Source organism: Leptonychotes weddellii, chromosome 10 (genome assembly GCF_054177405.1).
Source record: "Leptonychotes weddellii isolate Sample4059 chromosome 10, ASM5417740v2, whole genome shotgun sequence".
Taxonomy (NCBI): Eukaryota; Metazoa; Chordata; class Mammalia; order Carnivora; family Phocidae; genus Leptonychotes; species Leptonychotes weddellii.
This window is the reverse complement of record NC_138378.1, coordinates 96,623,985-96,636,991: the sequence shown is the minus strand read 5'-3', so window position 1 is coordinate 96,636,991 and position 13,007 is coordinate 96,623,985. Positions and strand designations below refer to the sequence as shown.

Genomic DNA, 13,007 nt, shown 5'->3' with positions numbered 1-13,007 from the left:
GATAAGAGATGGAGGGGTAAGCAGGTGTGGGATCGTGGAGACCTTTGTTACCATGTCCAGGAATCTGGACTTCCTCATGAGGGCAACCGGAATATCTCTGTGCAGGTTATGTTGGTTGCAGTTAGCATAAATCCAAAAGGGATTTTTGTAGGACATGGAGCGGCTCGCGGCGGGTTGGCAGCTAGAACTCAGTGGAACTGTACCCCAGATGACAAGCCCTCAAGAATCAGTACCTCTGCTTCTCTCTACGTGTCTGCCTCACTGTCTCCCCTCTCCTCTCCCTGTCCCTCCGTCTCCCCCACTCCCTTCCCCCCTCCCCCGGCCCCCGTGCACACTGTGTCTCTCAGTACTGAGTCCACATTCCTGGGAGAGAGAACCTCATTGCATCATCCCAGGCTGCAGGGTGGTTCTCAGAGAAGAGTAAGCTGGTTAAGGTTGTGCTAGGGAAATAAGACCATCCTGCCAACCAAAAAACCCTCCCTGCCAACAAATGAAGAGAGAGGAGAGAGAACGCCATTTGTCAGTGAGAAAAAGCTCAGGGATTTATACGCATACACAGGTACAGTGAAAGTGTCTACCATGTCTGAGCGGCATCTCACACAAAGGGGTCCAGCCAAGTGGGGGACAGAACAATTACATCTCTTATCTCCTTGAGAGATGATTGTGCCTGTCTCCCGTATGCCTGGATGCCTCTGAGCTCCTTCTGGAGGTAACGTCACCGTTTTACTCTTACAGCTGATACCTCAGAGTACATCTTACAGGGAGCTGCTAAAGGGTTTTAAGCAGAGAAGGGAAATCATAAAAGCCAGGCTTTAAACAAATCACTCTGGCCCCGGTGTGAGAACAGCCTGGGCCAGTGCCCCTCAGTTCCTAGACCGGCAGCACCTGCGACCTTCTGCCCGAAGCCCCCACCCCCACCCCCACAGCCGGACTGCGGGAATCAGACCCACTGGGGCTGGGGTCCAGCCCTCTGTGTCTTAGCAAGCCCTCCAGGAACTCCAGTGCCTGCTGACATCCGAGAACCCGTGGAGCAGAGAGCTATCCCAGATCAGGGTTGCTTCCAGATCCGACTGTAAAATCACGGGTACCCTTCAGTGCCCTCTGACCTCTCCTCTAGCCAGCCCTCCACTGGCACCAGTGTTCCTGCAAGACGGACGGTCCTCACCACCCAGAGGACTGGAGGTGAAGTAACAAGAAGAAAGTGATCGGAGAGTTCTGGTCGGTGGCCACTGACCCCTACTACGCATGCAGCACGGCTCTTGAGTCTTGAGGATCTAGTGCCCAAGACCCAGTGCCATGAGCTGGCAGAGCCAGATTGGAAATGCAGGTCTGTGTGAGGTTCCACCCCGGAGGCTGTTCCCAGTCCCTCTGCCAAGCCAGCCAGGGCTGCCTGGAGGCAGAGAGGGTGTGGGATGATCACAGGCTGACCGAATAGGAAATAGAGTAGAAGAGCTGTGCAAATAACAGGAAAGGAGGAACCAGCATGGGTATCTTCCTTTGGTCTGGCCAGAAGCCATACGCCATATGAGTGCGTCTATTCGGTGTACAAGTAGGGTCACTTTGCTTTAGGCAACTGTCACATTCTCTCCCCCATACTTCTTTTTTTATTTCTGTTTCTTCTTATCTCCTTTTCCTTTTTCCAATTCTTTGGTCTGCCCACGGCCCTCCCAGGGGCCCTCATGGACATCACTCAGCTTCACTGGGGGCTCTTTGAACCAAGAAGGTAGTACATGTAGAAAATAATCTTACATGGGGGGGTTTACAAAAGGGAAAACAAAGATTTAAAAAGAAAGAGAGAGAGAAAGAAAGAAGAAAGGAAAGAAAGAAAGAAAGAAGAAAGAAAGAAAAGAAAAGAAGAAAGAAAGAAAAGAAAGAAAGAAAAGTTCTTACAAATCTCTTCCTTCCTTCTTACACATGCCCATTCATTTCAAGCTGATATTTTGCTTTCCCATACACAGTTGTATTGGGCACAATGTTATTCCACCATACTTGGCTTATCACCACTTCATTTTCTAAATCAAATCAAGTTGAACTCCAAACTGCCAGTTTCCAGGGGCTGAGAAATTAAAATTCCATCATTACAGGGGCTTCCTCCTTCCCCGAACCAGCCCCTAGAAACCTTGTGCAGTCAACAACATCCAGGGAGATCCCCTGCACTGCTCAGTGTCCAAGCCCATGTTACCTGTAGAAGTTGGGCACTCCACTGTTTTCTGAATGGTGGCATCTTGGGAAAGATGGGGCAGTCCCATGCCTAAGGCTTCACCCTGAGGGACACCACCCCAGGTATTGCTCCAAGATGATGCTCCTCCAAGGCAGCTGTTAGGGAAGAGGATCATTTCCCTTACTGGGACCTTCCTGCCCACTCCCACCTTCCCAGTCTTAGATCATTTCCTCTCCATCACTCTTTGGGCCAACCAAGCCCAGTGCCCTCAAACAAGGGGAATTTGGAGAGGCTAATTCCCAATGCCTGAGGGAGAGTTTTCTTTGGGCAACTCTGCCCTCTCTCTTGCAACCTTGAGTTCCAGAGGTGTTTAAAGACAAATGCCTGACTACCTTCTTAGAATAGTATGAAGGAGTGGCACCTGGGTGGCTCAGTCACTTAAGTGGCTGTCTTTGGCTCAGGTCGTGATCCCTGGGTCCTGGGATTGAGCACCATATCGGGCTCTCTGCTCAGCGGGGAGCCTGCTTCTCCCTCTCCCACTCCCCCTGCTTGTGTTCCCTCTCTCTCTGTCAAATAAATAAATAAAATCTTAAAAAAGAATAGTATGAGGGAAAAAATACAATGAAAATAAACATAAGTTAATGTCTCAATAAATTAGCCTGCTGTGTGGTCCATGGTAAAGTTCACCATACTCTATGAAATGAGAGTTTCACCAAGTTTATGTTTAGAGGTGATTTTTCGAGGTTCTCGTTTCCCTGTTATGTTTCCAAGCCATGGAGCTGGCCTTCCTTAGAGGCACGTCAGTGGTAGATTTAGTCAGCACAAACCTGTTCAAGCATTTTCTAACAAATGACCAAAATGTGGCTACATTTTTCTGGATTGTGGAAAGCCTCAAATAATGATTGAAGGGTTTAGGTGTGTTCGTAACACTCTTCTCTGAAGGCAGTCACGATACCTTATGAATTTTAAGGATTAACTTCATTTATGTGTAGATTACATGTTCAGAAAGGGCCTACTCTTCAACTCATGAATATTTCAGCCCACACTGTAATAAACACATCATACGTTTCCCCTTAAACTATGTCTGCCAACAACTCTCGAACAATCCCTGCCCGTCAGTGCCTGTAGAGAAAGAAAAAAGCTTTTAAGTTATCAAATTTCCTCAGTAGCTTTTCTACATGGAAGGAAGCCCCAGAATAGTCTCAGAAGCAATGGCTTCAGCGAAGAGTGGGTTCAGATGAGGTGGCATCGCATGGTGAGAGCCATGACGATCAGCTCCTTAGAACGTGGTACCAGCTCTCCAGCCTGCAGTCTCTCTGACTTCACTGAGCACCCAATCTTGTGTCAGATAAAATAAAGTTATGACGAGGTGAGACTTCCTGGACCCAATTCCCTTTGCCAAACACACACTAAACTAGTTTGGATGGTTCCTGTGTGTGCCGCACTTCCTCTGTTTTGTACTTATCACCCATTCTTTTTTTTTAATATTTTATTTATTTATTTGCCAGAGAGAGAGAGAGAGAGCACGCACACAAACAGGGGGAGTGGCAGGCAGAGGGAGAAGCAGACTCTCCGCTGAGCAAGGAGCCCGATGCCAAATACATGAAGACCTAATTAGTGTTCATTGAGTATATGTTGAATGGATGGACAGACAAATGAACAGTAAAAACAACAAAAAAAATCCACTATAAAATAAAGCAAAATGTGGTGATTATTACATAAGAATAACAAGGGATATATGAGTAGGGTTCATACTGATTTCACGAAGGAGCATTTGAGGTAGGACATGAACTATAAGTAGAATTTTACAGACAGAGATAGGTGGAGGGCTTTCCAGGTAGACTAAGCCCAGATATCCTGGGGAAAAAGTGGAAGGTGAGGTCAGGATATAGTGAGTGAGGTGGTTGGTTTAAGCGTGGTGGAAGTCCTGGGAGATGCAGCTGGGACGTGCGTTAGGACTAGGCAAGGCCATTCAGAGAAGCTTTGTTCTTGGCCATTCATTAGACGGTGGGGACCCTCAGAGTCTTCAGAGCCATCTACATGATGAAGACAACAATCAGCAAGATAAACAACAGCAGGGTGTTCTCCACAGGCAGTGAAGCTACATTCTGAAATATTTCCACTACGTTTGAGTCTGTTGAAATAGTCTTAGCTTGCGGTGAAATGTACAACCTTTAATTCACATAGTTCTCTCCAATAAGTTGACCTTAATACCTTGTAAGGCACGGAAAGATCTTTGCAATCAACCTTGAAAGGTTGATGATTCCCAGCAGTACTGCCTTGGCCATGAAGAGGTAATTGTTCTGGGACTTGGTTATTTAGTGCATTGGACACTGATGAAGAGATATACAGCTCGAGGTGGTTGTTGGATTTGGGTAGAACACGCACGCAGCTTCTTGAGTAGGTTCGCATGTTGTTAGCTGCAGCAACTTGTAAGTAATCCCCAGTGTGTGCTAGCTTCTTAGACACCTGGTGTCAACACCAGTGCATCCTCTGCACAGATCGGTGTGTGTGCCCTTTCTCAGACCATGAAAAAGGAAGAGGATTAACTTTCTAACCCTCCTTCTAGGGGTGAGAAGAGAGGTGCAATTTCTTTTTTTTTTTTTTTTAAGATTTTATTTATTTATTTGACAGAGAGAGAGAGAGAGACAGCTAGAGAGGGAACACAAGCAGAGGGAGTGGGAGAGGGAGAAGCAGGCTTCCCGCCGGGCAGGGAGCCCGATGTGGGACTCGATCCCAGGACCCTGGGATCATGACCCGAGTCGAAGGCAGACGCTGAACGACTGAGCCACCCAGGCGCCCCGAGAGGTGCAATTTCTTAATTGGTAAACTCTACCATGGCAATTCTCAGGAATAACGGGAAAACAATGGGATAAATGCACAGATGCATACACACACACATACACACACGTGTGTGCGCACACATACACATAACCTCTATGCAAGAAATATTCACCTGCTGATGGTTGTCAGTGATCTTTGAGTTCAGAAAAGTCCTGTAGGATTAGAGTAGGGAAGAGCAGTTTAACTCTTTCTCTTCAGTTATGGAAGAAACAACCAGGTGGAGGTGGCAAAGTCTTGGCTTTAGAGCCAGAGGGCCTGAGTTCAGGTCCTCCCTCTGCCACTTACTTGATACCTGAGCTTGAGCAAGTCAACTCACTTCTCTGAAATATAGAAACAATATACTTCTCAAGGTTTTGTAAAGATCAAGTGAAAAAATGTGTATTAGAGTCCTTAGTGAACTAGAAATAGGTTATTTTTAGAGACACAAACTTTTGCAGCTGCCCAAAAACTGTGTTGCCACAGATAGATGAACCTCTGCTATCCAATCACTCCTTCCTCACTGTCCTTCCATGGCATATGGATAAAGGTATTGTCTCAAGCCTGGTCAGAAGGACCAAACTTCACAGACTTTTTGATGTGCTTAATGCTTGGGCTTGGAGTTACCTGTTGAGGCATGTGCTCTTTACTGGGTCTGTCTTTATAAACATTTTCCATCATATGTCTTATGTTTCCCTCAACTGTTGCTTGATATAGTCTTCTTGAGAAATCTTTCATGACCAGAGGAAAATATTTCTTTGACCCCCCACGGCTTCACAACTTGGCAAAAAGCTTGGCTCAGGTGAGAGTGTGGAACAGTGCTGGAATCAGACATCAGAGTTCAAATCCAATGCCACCATGAACTAACGCTATAATTTCATCATCCCAGTGTTAGCTTGGCCACCATGGGTCCTCAAATGCCAGATTAAGCCCGTGTAAATACCAATTCTATAGTCTTTTTAGAAGTCTGGAGCATGCGCCATGCTTTCTGGAGAATCTGCAGTGTACTTCCTCATGATTTCTCTACCTAGTCACTCCTGTGTTCCCATGGCCTTCCTGTTTTGCCCTGCCCTGTGACTCAGCTACTTTACTAACTCCTACAAGAAACTTCCCTGCATCTGAAGTTTTATCTATTTTGGAGTCTTTACTACAGATTTTCAAGGACCAACAGATGAGGTCACCTCATGGATCATAAAATCTTCCACCAGCTCATTCTACCCTCACCCTCTCTCCCCTACCATCTCATGCCCCACCCACTCTCTCCTGAATAACAAGCCGATTTTATGGGTAGATGTTTCTCCTCGCCTCTCTGAAGAGTTCAGCCCACACACAGGCTCTTGGAAGCTCAGCCTCTAACCCAAGTAGGCTTATTAAGAAATTTCTTCTGAAAAAAAACTAATGTGTAGTCTTGAAAAGAGTGCTAGCAAGAACACTTGTTGACTTCTTGGTTATGGCGGGATTATTAATTCATCTAATTCTCTCATGATTTGACCCCTGCTTACCTCCCAGACTGCATCATAGACCCCTCTCTCCCTCATCCACTGTTCTCTATACACACTGGCCTCCTTTATGTTCTTCAAACCACCAAGCCCATTCCCACATCAGGGTTTTTGCCCTGGTTCTTCTTTCTGTCTGGAGGGTCCTTCTTCTAGACCTTTGCTGGCTGGCACCTTCTCATCACCAAGTACCAGTGGTAGGAGATTAAGTAGACAGGAGTACAGAGACCAATCCTTTAGGGCCTTGTAGAACATCTCAAGGAGCTTGGACATTATCCTAAGGGCAATAGGAAGCTAGTGAGGGTTTTAAGCAGGAGACTGATGAAATGTGATTACTTTTTTTTTTTTAAGTATCACACTGGCTGTGCAATGGAGAAAGGACTGGGGCAAAGGGAAGGGCAACATGGAAGGAAGAAGACAAGATATGAGGCTATTATGTTCATAGTCCAGACAGGAAATGTTGGTGACTTGGACCAACATGGAGGTAGAGAGGAATAGCAGCTTCAGAAACAAAACTAGTAAGATTTGCTAATGGACTGGTTTCATTCATTCACTCATTCAGGATTCTTTTTTTTTTATATTTTATTTATTTATTTGATAGAGAAAGACATAGAGGGCATATGCAAGCGGTGGGGAGGGACAGATGGGAAGGGAGAGAATCTCAAGCAGACTCCCTGCTGAGCATGAAGCCTGCCATGGGGCTGGATCTCATGAACCTGAGATCATGACCTGAGCCAAAACCAAGAGTTGGATGCTTAACAGCCTGAGCTACCCAGGCGCCCCTCAGCAGACATTCTTGATTGGCAGTAAACAAAACAGAAATCCCTGCCTTTGTGGAGTATATATTCTAGTAGGTGAATGAAGATACAAGTGAACCTGGGACCTTGAAAAGTAGTAGCATTTAAACAGATAAAAGGAAAAAGGGTTCCAGGTGTGAGAAATGATCCAAGCCAGGTTTGCAAGATAATATGCATTTGGAAAGTATCAGGAACTGTAGTGGCAAGCCCAGAAGTTCTGTGGAGGGGACTATGGAAAGGCCTTACGGGTTTTAGAATTTTTTCAGAGGCAGCAAAAAGGTATTGATGGGTTTTTACACAGAGATTCAAAGTAGTTTGAGGACTTTAAGAAAAATGGGAAAGAATGCTTTGCAAAAGAAGTCACTATAAAGGAAAGATTACCATGATTTGGTCACTGGGTGTCAGGATCAAGGAGAAGGAAATATTCATCTTCAAATTTTACTTAATGGTCTTTTTTTTTTTTTAAAGATTTTATTTATTTATTTGAGACAGAGAGAATGAGAGAGAGAGAGAGAGCACATGAGAGGGGGGAGGGTCAGAGGGAGAAGCAGGCTCCCTGCCGAGCAGGGAGCCCGATGCGGGACTCGATCCAGGGACTCCAGGATCATGACCTGAGCCGAAGGCAGTCGCTTAATCAACTGAGCCACCCAGGCGCCCTTAATGGTCATTTTTATTTCATTAAATTTACATTTTTGTATAATTCTCTTAAAGTAGGATTTTGCTCTACTTCAATATCACAGTCTAACAAAATCAACTTTCATATCAAAACAACTTTGCATAAATGTTTTTATGTTATAACAATTCTTCCTCATAAGCAGCCAGGAGGCGAGCTTACAATGGCTTTCTCTGAATGGATTAGGAAATCTGTTTTCCAAAAGCAACATAGCCTGCCCGGGATCAGCAAAAAGACGAGTGGAAAACAAGAAGTAGAGTCTTCCCTTTGATTTGGCCTGCTGCGTCATTGGCTTATTGTATGTGACATCACCTGGTCTGAATACCCGTCACCTGATCCGCTATTAGATCAGGCAGGAGACCCAACCCAGGGTAGGAGCACGCGCAGTGTTGCCTCTAAGATTCCAGTATTGCAGGAAATAGTGGCTCAGACACTACGGGTTTTGCCCACGGACCCTCTGAGATCCATACAGCAATCACAAGACCTCAGGGAGCAGCATCTAAAGGTCATCTTTTAGTTCTAACTATCCGGGTTGCAGATGGTTCTCTTTTGCCTGTGGCTGGTGCCAAGGGCCTCTGGGAAGAAATCCTTGGTGGATTCTGCGATGCTCTGATGTTGAGCTGTGTCATGAAAGTGATAGCTACCATGAGAAGGCAAGGCATCCTGTGAGGGAGAAGAAGAGCACATGGCCGAGGAACAGGTCTCTGTGCAAAGGTTCTACCCACGCAGCTCTGGGCAACCCCAGGATCTCTGGGCTCCCTAACTACCACGGCGACGACTCAGGAAGGAATGGGAGAGGCTCTTGCCTTGCTTTCTGAAAACGTGCCTGGCAGGAAACCTTTTGATGACTTCTAACTAAGTTGTCTCCTGAGGTTAATAGTGGGGTATTCTTGAGCTGCCTTAATTTTGACTTGTCCTCTTAAAGAAGTCTTATTTCTGCACATCTGAGAAAACACCCAGAGAAAGGTGAAGGGAGACACGAAAATGAATCTGAACAACAAAAGAGAAAGAAAAAGGAAAACCTAAGCTGTAGGATCGAATAGTTCAAAAGTGTTCAGAGGAAATGCAAAGAGAAATCACTTCGTTTGGGCCTTAAGTGGATGGAGGAAAGATTCTCAGAGGTTACAAGAAAACAGACGACTTCACAAACAACCAGGTGAATACTGGAAAGAACTAAACCGTGGTTTCCATACTCAAAGAAGAGTGGCCAAAAAGATGCAAATGGCTGCCACTTCCAGAGGCCGGATTCAGACATTACACTTTCCAGTGATTTTGGCAATTACTTTTAATTAGCTCACTCTCTCCAGCTTAATATTCTGTACAAATTTAACAAATATTTGACCTTTAGCCACACTTTGCCATTGCACCCTGTTTTTCCAAAGCACATGAGCGTATGTGCTTGATTTAATTTTTTCCCTGCTAGGGGTCCAGTTAAGTCACTGATTTTACTGATCGAACTGGGTGCAGTTAAAGCAGATCTCATTTAACTTACTTCCAGGCCTTTGTAAAAACTGAGACCAAACAAACAAACAAACACCCCTTAAGGGAAAGGGGAATTTGATTAGCAGGAAGCAAAATATTCCCATGTGACCTTTTCCCCCTTGTCTTTTTAAACCAACTATTTCATGGAAAACCCCTTCCTGTACTGTGAATACCCTGAAGTCTTTCAGTAGCTTTGATCACTGTGTAACACTCATGCAATAAGCTTCTAGATTTCTCCCCCTTTTAACTTCTCCACTCCAGAAAATTTGGGTTGGCCTGCCAGGAGAGCCAAAACCTCTGGGAGCCAAAGTCACATCCACATTAAATCCCAGTTCAGAGCCGGTCACCTCCTAGTTCAAATACCTGAGAACCAAGAAGGCAGGTCCATTTTGTGTCCAGGTGAAGGAGCAGATGCATTTGGGAGTGGGGGAGTGGGGTGCAGAAGGGAGGGGAGCTGAGCACATCCAGTTACACCCAGGGAGCAATTAACTAATTTCAGGAGAGAAGACACTGGCGTCTTTAGGCCCCAAAGTGCCTTTTTAAAAAAAAATAAATAAATATTCTAAGGCTCAAAATAGTAAATGCAGCCTTGAGTATCAGGATTGAAAAGAATGAAAGATAAAAGGAACACAGCTTTGGAGAGGAGGCCACCTGTGGTAGGGAGGAGAAAACGCGCAGGCTGCTCAGAGCACAGGGCTTGGCTTCTTAACCGAGACCACAAATTGTTTTAGCCTGCGATCAGACCTGCCCCCGCCCCCCCCCACCGCGCCCAGGAGAAGGGCTTCCATGCTGGCCCAGCCCTGCATGGCCAAGATCGACTGGGAGGAGTGTTTAGGAAAAGAGCAGGAGTTCTAACTTCACTTCTCTCTGTAGTCTGAGTGAAACGCAACTCTGCTCTGTCCAGGTACATAAGGGTTAAAAAAAAAAAAAAGAGTGTGTGTCTTGGATACAGCTGGAAGCCATTAACAACTCTGAGACCATCTCGGTAACCCAGTCAGAGGGTGGGTGGCCTGGCAGAGATCCTGGATCCCTGTGTGTAATCACGGACTCTTAGCACTGGGCGGGGCTTTATTTCTCCCTCCCACCCAATGCAGAAATCCCCTCTTCCACTGTTCAGTCCCTGCTCGCATGCTTCAGAACATGCACTGCTTCAGGAGGCAGCCCCTTCCTTCAGGGGCAACCTCAGGCACTAGAAAGTTCTTCTTTGCAGAATTTGCCTCTGTAGAAAATCTCCCCTTTCGTTCTCGCTTGGCCGTCTGGTGTCATGGCACACAACAGTCCTACTTGGGAAGACAAGGACCCCTTTCCTCCTCCAGATTCTCACCTCCTCGTGGACGAACAGCCCCGTCTGCCAGCCAGCCCTCACATCTGATGGTTTCTGGACTCTTCCTGAGCCTGCTTACTCTCTGAACTGTGCTCATGTTTCAGAGTCCCTTGTGAAGAAAGGGGCCCAGAACAGAAGACATTCCTAGCTACAAGGGCACCAGGATAGTATCGTCTAGGAGACCTTTCCCTTCAGGAGTTTTGAGGGCCATTTTTTCAGGAAAGACGCAGCAAGTCCCCCTTTCAGGTACTGCCCCTAGACAATCTGTGCCACCTCATTCCCGGGCAAGCTCTCAGCTCTAGAAGACTCGCCTGATGGACAGTGCTAGTCTGGCAACAGCTGCAACAAAGCCAAAAAGGAGAGAGGAAAGAATGAATTTCTTCTGGATGCTCCATGGGGGATTTCCACGCTTTCCACCAAGTGTTGAGGGAGATGAGTAAAGATGGCTCTCATCTTGCCCTGGATCTAGGACCCGTTCTCTAGGACCTCAACCAAAGATCTCTTTCATTATCTGTCTCCCTGTCCAAGAACCTTCCATTGTGCCCCACCTCCTGAACAGAAGACAAGCACTGCCGCCTCCCTCACCTGGCCCAACGCTCCCATTCTCCATCCTCCTGCCTGGCTCCAGCCCAGGGCCTCTGAGGCAGCAGGCCAACCTGGTCCTGGCCTCCTGGCCCCCAGGCCCAGCCTCCCTCATTTACCCTTCCTGAAATGCCTTCCCTCTGTCCTGTAAGGTTGTCTGAGAGGTCCCTCTTTTCCTGGGCTAGCTCCTGAGCATCTGAAAAACCAGTGTTCTCCAGCCATGGGCTCAAGGTGACGTTTCTGACCCTTGGAGGTGGGTCTTTTCCCAGAGTTCTCCTCTTCAATTGTCTGGAGAAGCACAAGATTCCACCTCTGTTTCTGCTCTCAGCAGGTTAAATGCAACTGATGGTCATTGTTGTTCTTTTGGTCTGAGGAATGTCCTAATTATATCTTTGCTTTCATTATATGGAGAGGACCCAGGGTCAGCCCAGGCTCTGGCTTTTGGAGATTAAGTAAATGAACAGTTATGACCTAACAGAGTCATCCCATATATAAGCTGATACCACTAAGTGTAATTTTGACCTCATTTTGCTTTCCCAGCTGTGCCCCAGATCAACTGCGATGTCAAAGCTGGAAAGATAATCAATCCTGAGTTTGTTGTAAAATGTCCGGCAGGATGCCAAGACCCGAAATACCATGTTTATGGCACGGATATCTATGCATCTTACTCGAGCGTGTGTGGCGCCGCGATTCACAGGTGGGTAGCTCCAAGCTACTTAACAACGAGCAGTCAGGCTGTGGGGAGGGAGCTCCCCATGCAGGTTGCCTGATTGAGCAAGCAACACTGTACACATGTAACTGAGCATCCAGTACTTCTTGTGGCAACCCTACCCCATGGGATTACGCAGAAGCCATGCGTGGTCCCAGATCTCCTTTCACAGTGCTCCGTGGAAAGGACCGACTTCTCCCCGACCCTAAGGGGATGGGGAGGAGAATTCTACTCTCTCATGTTCATGACAAGGAAACCATAGTTCTCGGTGACATAAAGCATGTTTTTTCTACCTGTATGTACTGAACGAGGAAATAATAGGGATGTGAGTAAGGAAGGCCTGGAAATTTGGAGAAGAAATGTCACAGCAGTGGTGATGGCCTGGAGATGAGTAGAACAGGAAAAGTGAGGAAGAGGGTGACAGGTGGTTCTGCTTGGGCAGCTGTTGGTTTGGGCTTCAGGAAGGAGGACAGGAAGTAGGACATGCTTTGAACTAAGTCACTGCCTAAATGAAGAGAAGCAGAAGTGACCTTCACAGAATCCTCAGACCTTTTTGCTTAGGCTGGGAGTCCAAACTCAGGGAGATGCGTGTTTACTTCCTATCTTTGATAATAAGGCTAAGAGTGTCCATGTCAAGCATCTCACTTATGTCACCTTATTTAATCCTCACGGTTCCCTATGCGGTAGCTACTACTGTTATCCACATCTTAAAGAGGAGAGACACTGACTAGCTTTTCTAAGGCCGCACTATTAACAAGTATCCAAGTGGGGACTTGAACCTAAGTCCAGTGCCCACGCTCCTAACCACCACTTTGAGATGCTTTGGGACACGACTCCGGAATCAATGCTCAGCCACCAGATACTGGGCAAAGTTTCTGAAGTATTCGGGCTTCAGGATCTTTTTCCTTCTCTTTACTTGCACACCAGTCAGGTGATGGATCCATTTATCCCTGCCAGAGAGAG

The 13,007-nt window shown here is 46.5% G+C and overlaps 1 protein-coding gene across 2 annotated transcripts in view; it reads left to right on the top strand.

Annotated features, from left to right (window-relative positions):
• VIT (vitrin) overlaps positions 1-13,007 on the top strand; it is a 100,400-nt gene that overhangs the window by 31,663 nt on the left and 55,730 nt on the right. For both annotated transcript variants that reach the window (XM_081796916.1, XM_081796917.1), the window contains exon 4: positions 11,876-12,032. In XM_081796916.1, coding sequence (XP_081653042.1) covers positions 11,876-12,032 — 157 coding nt within the window. The remainder of the gene's footprint in view (positions 1-11,875; positions 12,033-13,007) is intronic.